The 21892-nt window shown below is 48.3% G+C and overlaps 1 protein-coding gene across 1 annotated transcript in view; it reads left to right on the forward strand.

Annotated features, from left to right (window-relative positions):
• ZC3H3 (zinc finger CCCH-type containing 3) overlaps positions 1–20542 on the forward strand; it is a 307903-nt gene extending 287361 nt beyond the window's left edge. The window contains exon 12 of the mRNA XM_054984638.1: positions 19584–20542. Coding sequence (XP_054840613.1) covers positions 19584–19615 — 32 coding nt within the window. The 3' untranslated portion in view covers positions 19616–20542. The remainder of the gene's footprint in view (positions 1–19583) is intronic.
• Positions 20543–21892: the final 1350 nt, after the last annotated feature.

Here is a 21892-nt window from a genome sequence, read left to right on the forward strand (position 1 = left end):
GCCAACTTGGACTGCAGAACCTCCATCATAATCCAAGATGTGGGCGTGAGAAGTGCATGCGCACACACATGCACGAGGAGTGTGCCTGTTTATGTTAAATTCCCACACTTGCTAGTGCATCCGCTGCATATAGTCAAAACAAACATTTTATTACAAAGAGCTTTTTTGTGTATTTTTTCACTGCTGTCCTGTACAACAGGACACCGATGGCTAAGAGACTTGTTCAGGGCCACCTCAGAGGTAACACTAGGGGTGCAGTATCTTTTCACCTCTAGCTGTGTGGCCAAGGGAAGTATCCAGGCCTGTTCTGGGGGGCCTGTTCTGTCAATGATCCAGAGGAGTCGGCCGTGTTAGTCTGCAGTTGCAAAACAGTAAAGAGTCCAATAGCACCTTTAAGACTAACCAGCTTCATTGTAGCGTAAGCTTTTGAGAACCACAGCTCTCTCTGCATGCGTCTGACAAAGAGTGCTGTACTTCTCAAAAGCTTAAGCTACAATAAAGTTGGTTAGCCTTAAAGATGCTACTGGACTCTTTACTGTTCTGTCAGTGGCACTTTAGGCATCCAAGGAAATGCACTCGCCAGTGAGCCACGCAAGGTTCGGTAGCCTAGGACCCCCTCAAAGAGGCAGGCTCACTGGCCGTGCTGAGCAGGAGCCAGAGGTCCACACTAGAGCGAGGCAGAGGGTCTGGTCAGCTGACGAGGCAGAAGGGAAGGCCCAGAGCAGCGAGTGGCAGCAAGAAGGCCCAGTGGAGCAAGCTTTCATCCAGAAATTTCCCACAGGGCTTCGAGCCAGTGAGAAAACAGTGCAAGTACAGCTCTGAGATGAGAAATGAAGCTTGCCTTTTGCTTTTTGATGAGCCCTGAGAGACCCACGGGGCCTCTTCATGTTGGCTTATGTCATGCGGGATAAGGACGGCTCATAAGAGGGCTCTAAAATGGTGAAAGTGGGAGAAGCAGCATGCGGGGGGGGGAATCGAGGCTTTGCATCAGTCCCCCCCCAGCTTGAGTGCTTCTGCCCATCTCCTTTCCGTTGTCTTGGGCGGCTGCCAGTGCTGTGGTCTTGGCTGTCTGATGGTAAGCTGGAGCCCCAGAACACCAAGGAGTGACAAGCGCATGGGGGTGCATCAAGGGTCGCAGCGGGCAGCGGCCTCTGAGGCCACGGCTGTGCTGGCCAGGGCTGGAGGAACCGGAGCTACGCAGGCAAGCAGCCGTCCCACACCTGCCGCCCGCTTCTGCACGCGGAGGCCTCTTCCCAGTCATCACGCATAACTCCTGCACACTTCATGTTTGGCTGCACTCTGTCAGATAACAGGGAGCCCATCTGCCGGGTTTTATGGTCAGTGAGTCGCGAAACGGAACCATTGTGTTTGTGAACGAGTTGACAAGTTGGATGGAGAGGCCGCAAAGCAAACGCCGGCCTCACAGGAGATGTGTGCATGTCACCTCCTCCCACACACACACACAAATAACTCTCAAAATGTTTTTAGGATTTCATCACCCTGCCCGCCGGATTACCCTCTGTGGTCCCTGTCGCCGCCACAAAGGCGGGAGCCGTGCCTCAGACAATGGGCCGTGCCCTGTGGCGGGCTCAGGCATCCGGAGGCGTGGGTCAGGGCGAGGTCGGGGCATCCATGCCGTCTTTGGGCTGAGCTGCAACTTCCACAATGTGCCCTGTCAGCAGCATTTGGCCAGAGCCGATGTTCTCATGAATGCAGGTCAGCAGCTGGAAGGTTCATTGCATGCAGGGAGAGGGGGCTTGGGTCTCCTCGGGAGGGACAGCATGCGGCGCTAGAGCAAGCAGCCACAGGGCCACCAAGGTGAACCAGAGAACGCAGGTAGCTGTGTTGGTCCCAAAACAAAAGCCGTGTGGTATCTTTTGTTGTGGGGAATGCCCTCAAGTCATAGCTGACTTATGGCGACCCCTGGCTGGGTTTTCAGGGCAGGAGACTCACAGAGGTGGTTTGCCATTGCCTGCCTCTGCAACCCTGGTCTTCCTTGGAGGTCTCCCATCCAATTACTGACCAAGGGCAACCCTGCTTAGCTTCTGAGATCTGACAAGATTGAAGCTCACCTGGGCCATCCAGGTCAGGGCACATCTTTTGTAAGAACCAAACAAATCAACACAAAATAGATTGCAAGGTTTTGAGCTCTCCAGAACTGTTTGGCTGGCTGGATGTTAGAAAAGATAAGAGGGAAATATTTCAGGCTTGGCTCTTAAGATCTCCTGTGTAGAAAGGCAGATAGAATTGAAGAAATTCTTTGATTTATGTAAGCCAGTTTTGTAAGATTGGGACTGCTGCCAGGCGGCACCTTTGACCTCCTGGGAAGGAGGAATGGCAGCCTCCAAAGATTGAGCCCCCAGTTGCTCAGTCACCGGCATCAAACCGAAGACTCAGGCCCCTGTTTGTTTGTTTGTTTGTTTGTTTGTTTGTTTGTTTGTTTGTTTGTTTGTTTGTTTGTTTGTTTGTTTGTTTGTTTGTTTGTTTGTTTGTTTGTTTGTTTGTTTGTTTGTTTGTTTGTAGTCCGCCTTTCTCACTGAGAACCAAGGCGAATTACACAATGTAAGTGAATACAATATAAACATAAAGGCTGGGAGCAAATGGGAGTTGGTGGAAACCAAACTAGGTGGTAAACAGGAGACTTGCCCAGTAAAGTATACCAAGAAGCTAATGAGAGTCTCACCAGATTTTATAGCTGCTACTCCTGAACTCTCGCTGCACTCGGAATCCCCTCTCTGTCCCAGGAAGGGAAGCTGAGCCCTTGAGCAAAGCCCCCGAGGGAACACATTCCAGAAAAGGTTCCAGAGGGACAACCACACCAGTCTCTGGCAGCAAAAGCAAACAGGAGTCCTGCAGCACCTTACGCTGGGGAACTTCCTCGGGGGGGGGGGGGTCTCTTGCGCTCGCTTTTGATGTATTTTTCTTTAGGACTCCATTCCTCTTGGGACTTACCAGTGCCTGCCTTTGAAAACATTTTATTTATTTATTTAGAATGTTTTTATTTTATTTTTTTCATTTTTTTCATTTTTTTAAAAAACCAACCAAACAAACAAACAAAAACAGTGTACAGAAGTAAAATAGAACAACAACAAAGTCTTAGTGAACTATATACAATTATATGCATAGTTGTGAAATTTGTGAAATGCTTTAGTTTTTATACAGGAATAAGGAAATTAGATAATAAACGTCATGCCAATATAGTTAAAACAAAGACAACTAGCATTTTTTTTTTCAATTGTTTGATAGTCGTTGCTTCAAATCTGAGTAACAAAAAGTAAATGCTTAGGTGGAGAGTGATTTGTATTGGAAATGAGTTCAATGAACGGTAACCCTTTTGCAATAAAATCAGTTTCTTTCAAATAGTGTTCACAGAATGTTTTTACGACACCTCTCCTGGAACCTGCCCATGGTGGCTTACAAAATAAAAATAACAAAAACAAAATGTGAAAAGATATTAATTAAAACCCAGCATTATAAAAAGCCCCAGCCCAGCAGAAACACAGCAGATCATAAAAGCAAACCACAGACTGCTTAAAAAGAACAGTTTCCAGCCTAAAATAGTGTTGATTAACAGATCCACAGGCGATGTAATACATTTGGACAAGCACTTAGCAACTAGAGCTAAGGAAGAGTTTGTTTTTTTTAAAGTAATACTTAATGCATCATACTTTGGTGGTGCTTTCAAGTGTTCCAAAGGCTTGGCATACACCAGCCCTATAAGGTAGGCCCGAACTGGGACTGAAGCTATGAGGGCATGACTTGCCTTAGGCTGCTCCCAGTGGGCCTCTGTCCTGGAAGGCAAGCAGGGGTGGAGGAAGGGGATTTCTTGTTCATAGGCCAGACTCTTTGACAGTACATGGCACAAGCTCTCTAGTATTCCCTCTCCACAATCTTTTTAAAAGTGTCTGTACGGGCAATAATTTAAAGTTGCAAATGCGTGTTTATATTATCTGCCCTGAGTCCATGTGACTAGGAATGGATTATTGTAAATCTAATTAAATAAAATTAGGAAACTCCCCCCCCCCCCAAAAATACCAGGCAAGATAAACTATGACGTTAAGGGTTGGAGGAGCTAAATTGATTGTGACTTTTACTTGTGAGCAGTGTAGAGACTTGTGCAGGGGGGGGGGCTATTTTTCATGTGCAGATCTGCTGGGGCGGGGTCTTTAAATCTGGCTAAGCCAGGTCCTTAGCAGGAGGGGGCATAGTTTGGATTGCTGGCTTTGATTTGGGAATACAAAGGACAGGTTAGGACTTGACTCTGCTCTTCTCTTTTGGGGGCTGCATTTGAACGCCTCGGATCCAAAGCGTCGCTTTCCATTTGAAGACATTCCTTGGTCCTGAGCCCTTGCTTTGGCCTGTCAGAGAGTTTTAATGCATGCCTTGTATGAAAAGAAAACTCCACTAGATATGTCTAAAGAGAGCCGTTTATTGAACAGATGGAAAAAACACAGCCACTTGGCAGGTAGTTTTAAACCATCACACACACGCTTTGGGATTGTGCTACCAGAGTGCCACTCTATCTCAAGCAGCTTCCTTGCCCAGTTTAAACCAGGCTCCGTGCATGTTGAAGCCCCCCCCCGCCCCATGAGTGAGCTTTTGCCTTTAAATCAAGCCCCAGCCAAACAGTCCTCTACGTTTTCATCCAGCGTCCGAGCGCGCCCTGGAAGTGCCGGTTCTTTCTCGAGCTCAGCAAAAGCAGCTGCGCTTTCTGCCACACTGACTCCTCTCCTGCCTTCCCAGCCGCCTTCTTCTCGCCCGAAGCTGTTCAATCATCATAATGAAAAAGGGGCTTCTTTGCAAAAGCTCTGCTAACTAGAAATTATATACCTGGTTCCGAGAAGATGGATCGTGCCACTCCTGAAATACGGAGGGGAGGCAGGGAAAAAAGGGAGCAGTTGCTAAGTGTGTGGCAAGATTGATCACACAATTTGAACGGAGTACCAGTGACAACATTAAAAAAGTGTGTGTGTGTGAGAGAGAGAGAGAGAGCTGATCAGAGCAGGAGGGGGCATGGTTTGGTTTGCTGCGTCTCCGGGGCCTTCATGGCTGCAAGGCAAAGAGGACGGGCCAGGGGTGGCGTTCTTCCCTCTTGTTCAGCTCAGAGCCAGATATTTATTGGCTCCCCAGAAATGAATCCCCGACCTGCAAAACTCTTTGATAAACGACAGCAACCCTTGAAGCTTGCGCATTCAACCGTCGCCACGGTTTTGCTCTCAGGATGTTCTTTATTCCCTGTCCTCAAGTGTAATAGATTGTCGCACTTCAAAATGATTACTCATTCAGATTTTTTTTTTGCATATCCTTTATTGATTCTGAAATCATTAATACAAGCCGGGCTCCTTCTTTGGAGGTGGAATATTTTCCTAGCAACCTTTTGATTATTCAGGGAGCAATGAGGAAGGCTTGTGGGTAAGGGATTTGGGATGAAATCATGTCCCGCCTTGGCTGCAGATACATTGTCAGTGAAATCTGATGATGGATAGGGTCAGGACAGGCAAAAAGAAGCACTAAGTTGTGGAACTCACTGCCACAAGGTATGCCGATGACCACTAACTTAGATGGCTTTGAGGCAAATTAATGGAGGATGGACTATTGACGATTAAAAGGAATCATCATGTTCAGAGGTAGCAAACTGCAGAATGCCAGTTATTGGGAGGCAAGAAGAGGGAGGTTTTGGTCTTTGTTGGCTGTTATGGGAAACAGGAAGCTGTAACCAGATACGCTTTGGTCCAGTTCCACGGGGCTCTTCTGATGTGGCCCTGAGCAAGTCGCCATCTGAGCCTTAGTTCCCCCTCAGTGAGTTCCTAACTATGGTACAACATGGCCTGTAAATACTACTGTGCTAAGAAGTACCCTAAATATTGATAAAATGTGGAATAATCCAGACCTGCCTCACAGTCTGTGAAGACAAAAAATAAAGGTGGTAACAAATTCAGTTTGTTTCGGCATAGTACCGAAATGATTTCAAATTCAGGATAAAGCATCTTGAGCCATTATGCGCGTCAGATATTTAGATAAAGTGACGTGTTTGCAGAGTTTTGGTGTACTTCTCAAAAACAATGCCTTTTATGGGGATGGGATGCAGCAGAGATTCAGAGAACAGTGGGAAGTGCTCCATGAGTCTTGGTTGTTAAGAAGCAGCACCTTTTCTGTGTTGGCTTGTGGGTGTTGGAATTTGTTTCCTTTCTTCCTTTTCAGAGACAGGAAAAACCTGGCTATTCCACCAAGCATAGATGGGTATTCTTCATTGCTGCCGTTCTTTCATTCTCGTCAGCTTTTAGATATTAGGCTTTTTCAAAAAAAACATTGTGAAGTTTCGGTATTTTATTGATTTCTGCTTTTGCATGTGAACTGCTTTGAGCCTATTCCTGCTTAATATAGCACATAAATATTACAACTATTATTTGTGGTGTGTAGCTTTGTCTTTAATGGGAAACACACGTACAACCTCTGAGGAATGTCCAGCTGGTTTTGAAACGGGTTCAGAAGCTGGTTTTGATGCCATCTGGATGAGATGGGGTAAGATTCAGGGTGGACAACGACCACATTTTCTCTGCAGGCTTACCTTGATGACCATTTGGCACAGGGCTTTTTTTCAGCTGTAACACGGTGGAAGGGAGTTCCGGCACCTCTTGAAAATGGTCACATGGCTGGTGGCCCCGCCCCCTGATCTCCAGACAGAGGGGAGTTTAGATTCCCCTCTGTCTGGAGATCAGGGGGCGGGGCCACCTGCCATGTGACCATTTTTGCCAAGGGTAATATAAACTTTTAAAAACTCCCCCCTTGTTCCAGCTGACCCAAAGTGATGTCATTGTGCGGTCCTGGAAGCATGCACGCCCTTTGCGCGTGCACACGTGGTACCAGGGGCACCACCTCCCGCCAGGAGTTGCCCCCTGTACTGGCAACCCACTGAGTTCCACCACCTCTTTTCCCAGAAAAAAAGCCCTGGTTTGGCAGCTATAAGTTCAGGCCACATACCACACGGCCCACCTGCAGAAGTGCGTTGACGCCTCTGCTCCTGGGCTGCCTGACACAGAGTGGTGTTTGTGGACTTGTAAAGTTAAGACGGGATATGCTTAAAAGGCAGTCCACTAGGCTTAGACATTGGCAGCTGTGTCTTAGATGCCATTCAGAATTTCAAAAATGGGGCATTTTCAGTCTAAGGAAATTTGAGGCTAAGATAGAAGGCAAGATTTAAAACAATTGGAGGGGAGCCCTCCCCTCAAAAGATAATGGGCTTGCAGAGGGAACCCAACACCCCAAAAAGTACAGCATTGGGTTTGTATGAGCACAGTATTAAACTGCAAATCAAAGGAGGTTTTAGAACTGATATAATTGTATCTTAAAAGGTTCTCCTTTGGAGGTTTTGAAGCAGAGGCGACATGGCCATCTGACTGCAATGCTTAGTCTGTGAACCTGGGCAGATCATGAGAGGGAGGGCAGGAAGGGTCCCATCAGTGCTTAGGTCTTGTGGCCCCGTCTTACATGCCCAGGGTAATGCCAATCACCACCTTGGGGTCAGGAAGCAATTTTCCCCAGGCCAGTTCAGCTAGGGATCCTGATGGTGTTTTGCCATGTTCTGGGCATGGAGCAGGGGTCACTGAGTGTGTGTGTGGGGGGGGGGCAGGTAGTTATGAATTTCCTGCACTGTGCAGTGGTTGGACTAGATAACCGTGGAGTTCCCTTCCAACCCTCTGATTCTAGGAGTCTAGGATCCTAAACTGGGGGGAGTGTCTTATCTACTCATCTTCATCAATCAAGAAGCCTCATTTATTCCACACTCCCTAAAGATCAAATGCAGGAGGTCAGATGCCTGTCAGAAGGGGCCACTTCAGGTGGGGCTCCTTTCCTCCCCTGGGGTCTTCCATGGAGGGAGGGTCATTCATAAAACACGTTGTGCATCAGAAGGGAAGAAGTGGCATTGCCATTCAGGCGTACGGTTCTTCAGCTCAAGCATTTAGCCCCCCCGGGGGTCCAGTTCCTTCCTTGCTCTTCGCACACTCTTTTTTTCTGATGTTGAAAGTGTTTCCTGTTGCTCAGTTCCGTCTTCGTATATCAACAGAAAGATACTCCTTACCCATCACAAATGGATCCACAATGTTACCGGCATTTAAAATGTGTTGGGTGGGTCATGGCACATGGCGCTCTTTGGAAGGGCTAAGGAACACGTCTGCTAGAGTGTGACAAATTAAAAGGTTTTTAAAACTACGGCATGTTTTATGGGCTCTCCCGACAGGAAGGTTCTTGTGTTTGAAGCGGCCCCGGGGTCACAAGTAAAACCGCTCACTGGCATCTCGGCAGATGGGATGGGGCAATTTTTTGACTTATCAGCAGTATAAGCAGCAGTCTTTGCACCTTGGTTTCTGAGAGTTCTGTTCTTTTTGGAAATAGGGCGATGTGCGGGAACTAAAAGCACAGTGGACATTTTTGCTAGTGGTATACTGCGCCTGTTTGGTTTGCTTCTCAACAATCCTTTGACTTGTTAATCTTAAAAGTCAACTCCAGATAGGAGACTATGGAGGGAAACTTCTGATCCTTTTATGGTCTCATGTATAAACACAGAGTTATGAGTAAAATCGAAAAGAGTCCAGTAGCACCTTTAAGACTAACCAAATTTACTGTAGCATAAGCTTTCGAGAATCACAGTTCTCTTCGTCAGATGTGTAGAGGGTAAGAACTTCTCAGTTTCTTATTGAAGGTCTCAAAAATGAGGTTGATTCTTGTTTTCTATCAGACTTTTTAAGGGGGGAGGAAGATAGTAATTTTAAGAATATGAACAAGAGTCCGGTAACACTTATATGACCAACAAAATTTGTGGTAGGGTGTGAGCTTTTGTGAGCCACAGCTGACTTCTTCTTTTGTGAGCTGTGACTCACAAAAGCTCATGCCCGACCACAAATTTTTGTTGGTCATATAAGTGTTACCGGACTCTTGCTCTTTTCTGCTGCTATAGACAGACTAACACGGCTACCCATCTTGATCTAAGAATAAGAGTTAGAATTCAATGAATAAAATGTTATTAGAATTCCCAGCATACCATCTACAAGCACTTCTCTTGGGACTTTTTAAAAATTCTCCCCTCTCCTTTCTGTTTGCAATTCATAATTAAGATCAGTGCGTGCGTAGATGAGGGTTCGAGCTGTTAATGTCCCATGAGAGCCTCCTGGGAAAAGTGACAGACAATTTTACAACATGCCCATAAGAATTTGATAGCACCTCGTAAATAAATAAATAAAACACACACATCTCTCCCCCCGCCCCCCAGCCCCTCAGATTTATGATGAGAGCTGTCCTTCTCTGGAAGAAGGAAGGAAACTTGCGACGTGATTAACCAGGCCTCTGCTTCCAGCCGGGCTGACCGGAATAGCAACGAAAGCCCTACACCTCTTGATGGAGGCCTCTGCCATGGACTCTGCCTTCTTTACTCGCATTGGGTGAAAATCCCCTCCCCCTTTCCAAAATTTTCTTATTTTATTCCGCACCATCTTCCAGCCTCAACTAAAACTGCCAATATTATAGCTCCAAAAATATTGCCGGTCTCGTGTTGCAGCTGTAAATCATTCTCTTTTATCTATTTAAAGTCCAGACTTAATGCGGAGGCCTGAGAGTGTATCATATTGCATTTTTATCATGTTCCTAGAGTTTTAATCTGTAATTTTAGTCTATTTTATAAGGTGTGAGTTTTTCAAATTGCCTGCCTTTCGTCCAAAGGGGAAAGTGGGATAGAAAATTTTAAGGTAGACCCCTTGCAACACCACCCATCCGTTCCCTCCAGCAATGGCCTTGGCAGAGCTGGCTGATTTGACAGTGAATGTTTCTGGCGGCGTTTGTGTGGTTCCACACATGGTTCTTATTTATTTGTGGCACTTTTAACCCAATTCAGACTTGAAACGTTTTACAGTATCATGGGCTTTTAAAAACAACTTCGTTGTGTCACAAACCTTTAATAATACCCGGGTTTCCTATGGTTTCCTATGGTTATAGATTGCGATGATTGCCCTGTGAGTGGCCCTGTTGTAGGAGGTAGATGTATTTATTTATTTATTTATTATTTATGTTATTTATATTCCGCCTTTCTCACTGAGACTCAAGGCGGATTACATACTGTGAGATCAGAACGATTAATGGCAAGGACAAGGGCAGGCATTTCCATACGGTGTCAAGAACATTTCCATAAACAATGCCATGGGGTAAAAGAATACAAGTTTACAAAGAGCATTATTAGCGAGAATCCAGTATGGGGTTGAGGAATTGCTGAAAGAGAACATAATCAATTCTAGGACTGACACTGAACCACGTAAAGCACAGGTAGGATATAGGAGTACATAGTTAAAGCAACAGATAATATGTAAGGCAACATAATGGTGAAATCTATGGTTTCTAACTCATTAGCGAAACATCTGGGATCCCTTTCCTACAATACCACCCTTTTAGTTGAGAAAAAAGGCCTTTTTGAAGAATTCAGTTTTGCATTATGGAAAGCGTCCCAGCAGATGTGGAAAGCGTCCCAGTAGCTTTCAAAAACGATAATAATATCAACAACATTTGATTTATATACCACTGTTCAGGACAGCTTAACACCCACTCAGAGCGGTTTACAAAGTGTGTTGTTATTATCCTCCGGACGACCTCCCGGCTCTCTAGATTAGAGTCCTGCCACTACACCAAACTGGTAGCCTTCTGCACCATCTTGCTGGTCCCGGACTTGGGGACACTGTTTTGCCCCAGCTCTGGGACTTTCTGGAGGGCAACTGGTGGACCACTGCTCCATTCCGTGGCCTTGGCCTGCAGCGTACCGCAAGGCTCTGTTGTGTGGCCATGCGCAGATGACGCCTGGCCCTGTTTCCTTTTTCCATCAAAGGGAGGAAGGGGAATGTTTGCACTAGTATCTGGGTCACTGATGGAAAGTATGGGGACAAATAAAATTCAGTCCCAATGAGATGGTGCTGTTGGTCGAGTGGTACTGCAGCAGGTGTATTGGTGGAGTTGCGTTCCACTAGAGGCCGGACATTGCATTTTGTGGTGCTCTTGGATCTATCCTTTGTCCTGGATATTCGGTTGGCGACCATGGCCAAGAGTGCTTCTAAGCAGCTTTGGCTGGCAGCACCCCAGACAAGAGAGATCTTGATACTGTCTTTGTGACATCTGTGCGTGATAACTTTGACATGCTGTATATGTGGGTGCCTTTGAAAAGTACTTGGCAAAGGCCGCTGGCCCTGGTAGCTCCAGGACAGCCTATTCCTGTATATGGCTTGCCTGGACTTTAAAGTCCTCTGTAGACGCCTGTTTTGGTGCCTCTCCACCATCTAAAGTATGGTAGATGGCCACAAGAGAAGATGCTTTTCTGTAGTGATGCTAAGCTTATAGAATTCCGTTCCAACAGAGACCCGCGTTGCTTCCGCGTAGTTGGCCTCTCACCAGAAGCTGAAAGCAATACTTTTCCAGAGGGATTTTGGTTAATAATGACTGCTCCTGTTTGACTGTTTTATTGCTTATCGCCTGGATATATGGTTTTTATCTAATGGCTTTTGTGTGTTTAATTACTTGATTCAACTTTCAGGCAGTTACGTTTTAAATTTTGTCGCAAGCCATACCGTGCATGTACTGGAAGAGCAGCGTATACATGAAACAAAAAAGGCTTATGGTGCCTTAAAGAAAGTTACGATTGACACTTTTGTGAAGTAGCACCTCCTTCAGATGCATGAAGTGTTCCCTCAGTTGGCAGGTGTACACAAAAACACAGAAAGCATAATGCAAGAAGCCCAAGCTGCAAAGATCGGTTGGTTGCACTCTTTGTTTCTTCTTACTGGAACTATATAAAGTTGCTATACTTACCTTGTATACAGCTGAGGTTTGCAAAGAAATGCCATAGTCTGAACGTCCTACATTTCTTGGCCTCTGTATCTCTGGACATACTGAGGGCACAGTTTGTGCATCTGAAGAAGGGAGCTCTAGACTGCAAAAACATGTGCTGCGATAATCAGCTAGGTTTTTTTACGTGTCTCAAGACTCTTACAGTTTTGAAATAACTACAGATGTAAAAATTCTGAACATTTTGAAGCCATGGTTAGAGGCTCTTTGCTTTTTTTTTTTTTAAGAAGAAATGGAAAATTGAGGAAAAAATGAAATATATGAAATACTTTTAAAAAATAAGCCTAAACTTACTTCACTGCTTCAACATAGCATATAAAATTGTACTATTTGGTTTATTTATAAAATTGTTCTCATTGGCATATATATGAAATTTAATAGTATAAATGCCTTCATTTTCAATAAGCAAAATTACGAATTTTCCCAGTGATAGATGCCGTAGCAGATGTATCTTAGTTTTTATCACAGAATCACAGAGTTGGAAGGGGCCATACAGACCTAGTCCAACCCCCTGCCCAGTGCAGGATCAGACTAAAGCATCCTTGACAAATATTCATCCAGCCCCTTCTTGAAAACTGCCAGTGAGGGGGAGCTCACCACCTCCCTAGGCAACTGATTCCACCTTTGAACTACCCTGACCGTGAAAAAGTTCTTCCTAAGATCCAGCCGGTACCTTTGTGCATGTAGTTTTAGCCCATTGCTTCGCGTCCTACCCTCTGCTGCCAACTGGAACAGTTCCTTGCCATCCTCCAAATGACATCCTCCTTTCAAATATTTAAAGAGAGCAATCATGTCCCCCCTCAATCTCCTCTTCTCCAAACTAAACATTCCCAAGGCCCTCAGCCTTTCCTCATAGGGCTCAGTCTCCAGACCCCTGAGCATCCTCGTCGCTCTCCTCTGCACCCTCTCGATTTTGGCCACATCCTTTTTGAAGTGAGGCCTCCAGAACTGCACACAATACTCCAGGTGTGGCCTGACCAAGGCAGTATAGAGACGGGCTATATGACCTCCTGCAATTTCGATGCTATGGCCCCTTTGATACAACCCAGGATTGAATTAGCCTTTTTTGCCACCGCATCACACTGACTGCTCATATTTAGTTTACAGTCCACTCTTACCCCAAGATCCCTTTCACATATACTACTGCCCAGAAGTGTATCCCCCATCCAGTATTTGTGCTTCCCATTTTTGTGGCCCAGATGTAATACTGTGCATTTGTCTTTGTTGAATTGCATCCTGTTCACAACCGCCCATTTCTCCAGAGTATTCAAGTCTTGTTGAATTTTAACTCTATCTTCTTGGGTGTTTGCCACTCCTCACAATTTGGTATCATCAGCAAATTTAATGAGCAGCCCTTCCACTCCTTCATCCAGATCATTGATAAAATATTGAAAAGTACTGGGCCCAAAACCGAGCCCTGTGGCACCCCACTGGACACCTTCCTCCAATCTGATGAAACACCATTGACCACCACTCTTTGAGTGTGGTCCTCCAACCAGTTCCCTATCCACCGAACTGTCCTATAGTCTACTTCACAGTCTTCCAGTTTGCCCATCAGAATGTCATGGGGGACCTTATCAAAAGCTTTACTGAAATCCAGGTAAATCACGCCGACAGAGTTCCCACAATCCGGTAAGCTCGTCACTCAATCAAAGAAGAAAACCAGGTTGGTCTGGCAAGATCTGTTAGGAACAAAACCATGCTGACTTCCTTGGATCACTGAGTGGTCCTTCAGATGCTTACAGATTGATCCCTTTAAAATCTGTTCTAATATCTTCCCAGCAACAGAAGTCAGACTGACCGGCCTGTAGTTTCCCGGATCATCCTTCCTCCCTTTCTTAAAGATTGGGATAACATTCGCTCTTCTCCAATCTTGTGGCACATCCCCAGTCCTCCAGGAGGCCTTGAAGATGATGGACAGGGGTTCTGCAAGTGCTCTAGAAAGTTCTTTCAGCACTCTTGGGTGCACCCCATCTGGCCCAGGGGATCTGTATTCGTCCAGTGCATTTGAGAGGGAGGCACAAATCCGTGTGGATGCAGCCTCCGCCTTGCCAGTCATGGCTGCTTTGTTGCACTCTCCTGAGGACAGGCCAGGGATGCATTTCGGCTGAGTCTTTGCCTTCACCCTCCAGATTCTGCCAGTTTCTCCGTCTCCTTCCCCACCAGCCTTTTCCCCCAATAAGCAAAGCTTGAGTGAGCTTCACAGGTGTGCCTTCTTCTCAGTCAGTGCTCTTTCTTAATTGTCCTTTCCTTCTCAGGCATTGGAAATGCGGACTTTGCAAGCAACAGTATCCTCTCCGTTTGCTTTCCTCTTTTTTTGGAGGGGTGGGGGAGGCATATCCCAGGGCTGGTTCAAGGTATTTTGTTGCCCTATGCAAGTGCCTCCTTCCGCACTGCCGCTGGCCTGGTCATAGATGAACCCCTGAAGCAGGACAGGTCTCGGAGGCAATGCACACCACCTCCATATCACCAGTGGGCAGGTCCAAGCAAAAGCCCTGCTATGTGCACACACCCACCGTTTTGTGCTGTTGCATAATGTTGTTCCACACCAGCAGTTGGACTGGTGATCCGGCCCCAAGACACCCCTTTTCTCACTTTATGGCAAGGACCGTCTCTTGCAAGGTGGCTTATCAGGTTATCAAACCTGGCTGGGGTTTGAGGCCCTTCCGTGAAGGATGTAGAGAGTCGGAGGGGGTGATGGACTGGGCACGAACCATCTCAGAGGTGCTGTTTGAGGCTGCCTCAGCAGAAGCCCTCTTCCAAAAACTTGGGACCCGTTCAGGTGGCGTGCAAACCGGCTTGGAAGCAGCTTGAGATCCTGTTTGAGAAGGATGCTCTCTGGGGCTGAAGAAGTCCCATGAGGGTAAGAGCTACTTTTTGAAAGCATCCTCAGTGAAGAAAACACGGAGCAAGTGAGCCTGGGAGAGAACTCAGAGGAACAAGGGGGACATCGGCTGCTTCCCGCTGCTTTACAAGGGACCTGAGAGCAGCCATGCTGGCTCTGCCCTGTGTTCCAGCCCGTCCAGCACCCTGTTTCATGCAACGGGTGACCACAAGCAGGGCACGGTGCCCAAAGCCTCCCCCTGCCTGCAGCCCCTCAGCACTGACATTCAGAAGAAGGCAGAAGGGGGTGGATGAACCAATCTTCCACGTATCAGAGTTCAGGGCCCACATAGTGCCTCTCTGCTGAACTAGCAAAAGCCAGATAAATTTTGCAGAATAAGCCTCTGTGGGACTGATTTGGGTTTCAGAATGTTTTTTTAAATTTCTTTTTGAGCATGCCAGCCCCTGCTATAAGGTGTTAAGAGCAGGGTATCCTGCTAGCCGATCAGGAAAAAAAGCCCTGCCAGCTCAGGACGTGCATTTTGTTTTCAGACTGTTTGCTTTTAGGTGTATACTTGAGGATGGCAACTAGTTGGCTCTGGGGCTTAGCCAGGTCCTAAACTGTTGAGCGCCGCCCCACTTCCATGAACCAGAATGTTTTAATTCCAGGTCTTAGAACCTTAGTCATTGGTTGGTTGCTTCCAGTGCAGAGATGATAGCTATGCAAGCTGTCTCCCTTCTGGATCTTTTAAAATATATGTTTCTAGCATGCGTGACCGGGGGTGGGGGGCTTTGGCCCTGATGAATGGCTGGAGCACGTGTCAGTCCCCTTGATGAAGCAAGTACATTGACAGCACACAACCTTCCTTCCTCTGCTGCTCTGTTGGAGGAGTGTGCTATGTGCTGCATCCTGGCTCCTGTCTAGGGTTGGTTGGGGAATCCCTGGAGATTTGGGGGTGGAGCCTGGGGTGGGTGGGCTTTGAAGGGGGGGATGGAGTTCAGCAGGGATGTGACGCCATGGAGCCCACCCTCCAAAGCTGCCATTTCTCCCAAGGGAACTGATCTCTGTCATCTGGAGATCAGTTGTAATTCTAGGAGATCTCCAGGCCCCACCGGGAGGGTGGCAACCCTGCTCATGTCTCTGCGAAGCGCATTAGCCACGTCTGTCGCAGGTGACTAATTGCCAAGTCCTCAGTGACTGCTGGGCCTTCCTCTGATGTATGGGTGTTATATTAAGGGCGGAAAGGTGCTAAATGAGCCCTCTTTATTTTACATAAATTAGCTCAAAAGTCATGAATCACTGCCACGGACTGCTTACGCTTCCCCCCAAAGTTTGTTTAACTGAGTTTAAAGAAGGGAATGGCAGGTGAAGGGGAGAGCAGCCTTGGCCATCACCCTCACCTACCCTTTGTGGGGGGGGCTGCCGCAGAAGTGGCCCATAATCACCCACAGGGAGCCCAACGGGAGGGCTGAGTTGGGAATTTTCCGCCTGAAAAACCTTCCCCAATATAAAACTTGGATTCTTCTTCCAACTATCTCAGGCACTCAAAAGGCAGCATTCCGCCAAGGGCCGTGACACACAGTTAAGTTGGGGGGGGGGTTACTCTCCAAGGAATGGGGGGGGGCAGTTTGGAAACCTGAAGCTTGGAGCCTCAGTAAGCAACGTAACCTGAAACCCACGCTTGGCTTTCCGGGCCTCAGAGACATCAGGCCGTGATCTGGGGAATGCGGGAGCCCGGGCTGTAAGCTGGGCCGCTTCAGAAGGCCCTCCCCAGCCTCTCCCCTGCATTTGATCAGCGTGGCCTCTGACCACGGGCACACTTTCAAACAGCCCTTATTTGCCAGGGACAGCCCCGGCTTCCTGATCCCTGTCCCAGACACTGACTTGTTTTGCCTTGAGGTTGGCAGAGGCGGCGAGGGTGTTTGGGTTAAAATGTAGTTTGTTCTTTTGTATCCCTTTTCCTGATCTCTAGAAATTATGACTGTGCTGTGCTTAGAACCGTGGGCCTGCACATCTCAACTTCAGCAGGCAGGCGCCCACGGCGGTGCCCTTTTGCCTGCGCCACCTGTCAGTCTAGAGATCTGGATCTGTTCACTAGCAGCAGCAGCGTCTTGTGGCAGTAGGAAGCTTCCCCTGCCGCAAGGCACTTTTCTAGGTGCATCAGGGAAAGGCGTCCAACCCTAAAAATGCTGGGAAACGTTCTTGGATTTCAAAGCAAGCCGTTATGGCCGGGTTACTGCTTCGGAGCAGCCTGGCAGGCGGTTTCAGAGCAAGTGTCTACAGCACCCATCAGTTGGGGCAGAGTCTTCAGTGACCTGAGGCCTAAGAATGCAGCGGCTACAAACCACGAGCGTGCCCTGCTTTTAATTCCTGAAATGTTTTTTGGAGGGGTGGGTGGGTTCAGCCTTGCAGTGCTCAAGTTTCCCCCTGCACCCTGCCCCTCGCAACCACAGGCATGCAAGATGCACAGTGCATTTTAAACTGGAGCACCGCTAGCCTGGTTCATCTCTCCCTAACCTCTACATCCACTTTGGGAACAAGGGAAGCAATATTTTATTTTATTTATTTATTTTGGATTTTTATTCCGCCCTCCCCACATTTCCAGCAGGCTCAGGGCAGATTACAAAATACATAAAGGTTAAAATATATAAAACAGCTATTATAGTTAACAATTCTAAAAACATCCAACTTACACAGTTAAAATACAATTATCCACCCAGTCCCAGGCACTCAGTGGCTTGGGATTCCTGGAATGCTTGTGAAGGCTGTGGAAGAAGGGGAGGCCAGAGCTTTCATCTGGGGAAGGTCAGCCTGGGGCAGTGGGACTCCCTGCAGAGGGAAAGAGTCCAGTAGCACCTTTGAGACTAACCAGCTTTATCGGAGCATAAGCTTTCGAGAACCACAGCTTTCTTCATCAAAGGCATCTGATGAAGGGAGCTGTGGTTCTCGAAAGCTTATGCTATGATAAAGTTAGTTAGTCTCAAAGGCACTACTAGATTATTTTACTGTTTTGCAATTACAGCTAACTCCTCTGGCTCTACTTGCATAGGGGCTCCGTAAGCATGAAAGCGGCCAGAGAGAGGGGGAGGGCGGCTGCCAGGGGACTGAGACAGAGAAACTGCAGGGAAGGCCTGCCGTGTGGAAGCTCCGTCGCTGCGGTGCTCTAGCAGCAGCAGCCGTGAAGAAGCCACGAAAGCCTCCCCCCCCCCAAATGTGGAAACTTCCACAATCCGATTGGGCTCACCTTTGCAACCAGTAAAGATCTAGAAACCTGCTCATCTCTTCAGAAGGGAATCACGTCTTCTCTGCAGGCCCATATGGGAACTGTGCATGCGCAGAAGCTGTGAGCCTGCACAGAACACTCGTTGAACAATAGCTAGCTGCAGCCCGGTTTTTCTGCTCCTGACCCAGATTCCCCACATATGCGGTGCATGCTCACAGTACACCCAGCACTGATTGCCGGCACCATTGAGCAGAAGGACGGATTTGACGGATTTGTTCATCTCACAGCACTGCTTATGGCTGGGTTGGGAATTGTAAACCCCCGGCAAAGTTTTGATCCAAACAGGGTTTATGCACACACACCCTACTGCCATGCTGGAAACGTACAATTAACTGCTGGATTTTAGATCATAAATCAATGCGGTAGTAGTGGTTAGAGTGTTGGCAGTCCGAGTTCAGCTCCTCAGCTGCGAAGTTCACTGGTTGAGCTTAGGCTGGTCACCCAAGTCTATTTTGCAAGGCTGTTGTGAGGGAAAGCAACGAGATAATCCCCTCCACGTACCCCAATCAGAGCTCTTTGAAGAAGAGGAGAGAGAATTGTGACGACTGGTTGCAACAGCCATAGATAGCACTGCTTGATTTTTTTTTAGAATTGGTTTTTATGGTGCCTGCACTTCATGCGGTTTGTGGCATTTACAAAAAGATTTGATATTGAAAACTAATGTTGGGAGGGGGTGATGTAATTCCGATCGCTTTTGTCCTCCCCTCTCCCCTCCTCTTCCCTGCTAATACTCCCAAATGTTTATAAAATTGAAAATTTCTCAAATGAACCTTGTAGCCCCTCTGCTGGATCTCTTTGGAGGGCTTTCCTGTCGTTTCATTCCTCCCACTCCCCATCTCCCTCAAGTGCTTTGCTGCCCTTACGGAAAGTGCCTCACCAAAGTTAATGCAGAGGGGAGGCTCGCACCGGGGGGGATTCCTGATTCGTTGCTGAGATAGTCCCTTATTCTCTACCTTATGACTTGTGAAGACTGGGCCACAGCCACTCAGCGAACTTCAAGCCCAAGCAGAGATTTGAACTCAAATCTCCAAGTTCTGCACTGGACTTCAGTAACTCTTTTCCATGTGACACCCCCCCCTCCCGATCTCTTTCCTAAAGCCACCTCATCTGTCATGGTGGGTACACGGGAAGTACGTGCCAGCCTGGACTTGTCTCAGTGGCACTGCATTCCGTGCCTCCGCGGAATGCATGTGACGAAGAGAGCTGTGGTTCTCGAAAGCTTATGCTTCAATCAAGTTGGTTAGTTTTAAAGGTGCTACTGGACTCTTTACTATTCTGGAACTTAGCATTGCTTCACCCTGAACAGTTTGGCCCGGGTACCCATGGAGCTCTGGGTGGGGGGCAAAGCCTGCATTGGGCTTATGGGGAGCGGGCTGGAATTGGCACGTGACCTCCAGGGCTCAGGCAGGGCAGTGGGAGCAGCAAATCGAGGAGTTAGTAGTTCAAGAGAAGGGGCTTTTAGGACACTGAAAAGGGATTGGAGGGAGGTAATGGGGGGGATTTCTGAGTACTCCCCACAGTGTGAAAATTGACCATTTTCTTCTCTCTCTCTCTCTCTCTCTCTCTCTCTCTCTCTCTCTCTCTCTCTCTCTCTCTCCCCAGGGAAACCCTTGCAGATCAAGCCCCGGCTGTGACCCATTCGCTTGGCCATCCAGCCTCCCCAGCCACCAAGCCTCTGGGCAAATATCTCAGGAACTTGAAGAAGCCAGACTTGCTGGGCAACTACCTCAGGGAGCCTCGATGAGGCAGACGGTTGATGGGTGACGGCCTCGTGTCATTTATCCCCCCCTTGCAGACAAGGGGAGCCAAGTCCCTCCTGGCCTCTCGCAGCTCCAGCGGGGGGCGTTGTGGTCTTAGCCCCTCGCCCCCAAATAAAGGAGCATTTTAGAAACCTCAGGCTTTCACCAGCTCCCCAGTGTCAGGGCTCCGTTCCGGACCCTCTGCCCCCTGTTCTGCGGCTGTTGCAGTCCCACTGGCCTCTCCTGGGGCCAGCAGGGGGTCCTGGCATTGGATTAGGAGCTGGAGTGCGTTGAAGTCCGGCAGGACACACCTGTGGGGCCCTTGCAGAGAAACCCTGACCAAAGTGCTGGTTGGTCTCTGGGTCCTGGGCAAGCCCAAAGAGTTGCACCTCGCGGTATCACAAGGCACTGGGTGGGATCCTGGGTGGGACCCAGCAAGTATTCCCCCTTGAAGCTTGTGAAATGCAGCCAGCCTCGGTTTAGTGGTACCGGGTTGTTACAGCTGCACTTGGGATGCTGGGGGGTGGGGGGTGGGGCTATGTTTCTGTGGACAGAACTGCGGTTTCAGTTGATGGGGTGGATCTTATACCTGATTTCTGCCCTGAGAGATTTAAAATTTCTGAGAATTATGGTTTGGAACTGAAATCTCTGCTTCTTCCCACTTGGTTATTGTGTTTGGGCTCCAAAATGATTTGTAAAGTAGTTCAAAAACAGATGCAAAAGAAACTGTGATTTTGTAGAGACAGATTGCAAAGCTGGCCTAAGTCCTCGCTGGGAGAAGGGCGCATCTGCTTTTTTCCCGGTTCCTGGTTTTTTACTTAACAAGCCATCGGGGGGGGGGGAGTCACGGGGCTGGGCATAGACTGTAGGGGAGACGTCGTGCTGGGAGGTCTCCTCAAGGGAAGGGGCTGGCCAAGGTGCCCTCTCCTGCCAAGCGTTCTAAGTGTTGTTGTTGTTTAGTTAGTTAGCACCCTGAGTGTGCCCAGCACGTTACCCAGGACCAGAAGATAAGTCTTTGCCCCAAGTAGCCTCCAGTCTAGCGGAGACAAGAAAGGGAGGTGGGGGATGTAAAACAGGTGGCAGGTGTGCTTCACTGGAGCTACCTGTGCTCAGGTTTCATTTTCGTCGGTGGGGGAGAAGTGTTTACGGAGTTTGGTTTGGGGGTTATGGAAATTAAAATAAGGGCAGGAGGCTGAGGAGGCAGAGAGGAAGGGCTTTTTTTCGTCATAAAGGGAAAAGGAACAGCGACTGGATTGCACTGAGAAGTGGAGTTCTCTCCCGCCTTTCCCAAACAGGACAAGACAGAAAGTTGAGCGTTGGCTTTTCAGGCTGTTGGTAGGAACACTTCTGTCTCCCACTCGGGGTGAGTCTCCCCCCATCAGCCCAGGCTTTTGTGTTGCTGCCCTTGGGAGGCAGAATGGTGGCGTTCTTCTCGTCCAAGAACAGGTCTGACTGAGGGCATCCCACGCTCCCACCCGTATCTCGCAGTAGGTCAGCATCTCGTGGTGAGTGCAGGGAACGGGTGCTGGGTCCTGCATGAGACCCCGCCTGCCCTACAGGCCGCGCCAGGGCTGGTTCATGGCATTTTGTTGCCCCAGACCCCTCTGGGTTTGCGCTGTCACCAGCCGGGTTCAGACTTGGCACAGGCTAGGCAGAAGGGGATGCCGGTCCCGTCCTGTGCTGGGTGGAAGTGAGCCGAGGCTCTGCCAGGCATTGGTGCCACCCTGGCTTATTGTACCCCCCCCCCCCAAAAGGCTGGCCCAAGAGCCGATCCTGTGTGCGGCAGGTGGCACAGTGAGGGCCTCTGCTGGGAAAAGCAAGCAGCGCCTTGAAATGGCCATCCGAGTGGATTCTTTGGGTTGGCCGATGTTCTCTGAAAGGGGAATACATTGAGAGCCTGACGAGACATTGCCAACTGCACAGATTTGCCGCAGGGACTGGCAGCTATTCTGGAGCTATTAGTTCCTGATGGCAACTTGTGAGCACCTGATTCAGATCAGGACAACTGCACAGGGGGAGGAGAAATCCCTGCCTTCTCCCTCGTGCTGCTTTTGGGGGAAACAACCTGGGGGGATCATTATTTGCTCTGTTGGGAGCCAACACAGCCAAGCGTTTAGTGCACATGGCTCCCAACGGAGCAAGCGACGTTCCCCCCTGTGCCCCTGGGATGCT

This window comes from Eublepharis macularius, chromosome 7, assembly GCF_028583425.1.
Source record: "Eublepharis macularius isolate TG4126 chromosome 7, MPM_Emac_v1.0, whole genome shotgun sequence".
Taxonomy (NCBI): Eukaryota; Metazoa; Chordata; class Lepidosauria; order Squamata; family Eublepharidae; genus Eublepharis; species Eublepharis macularius.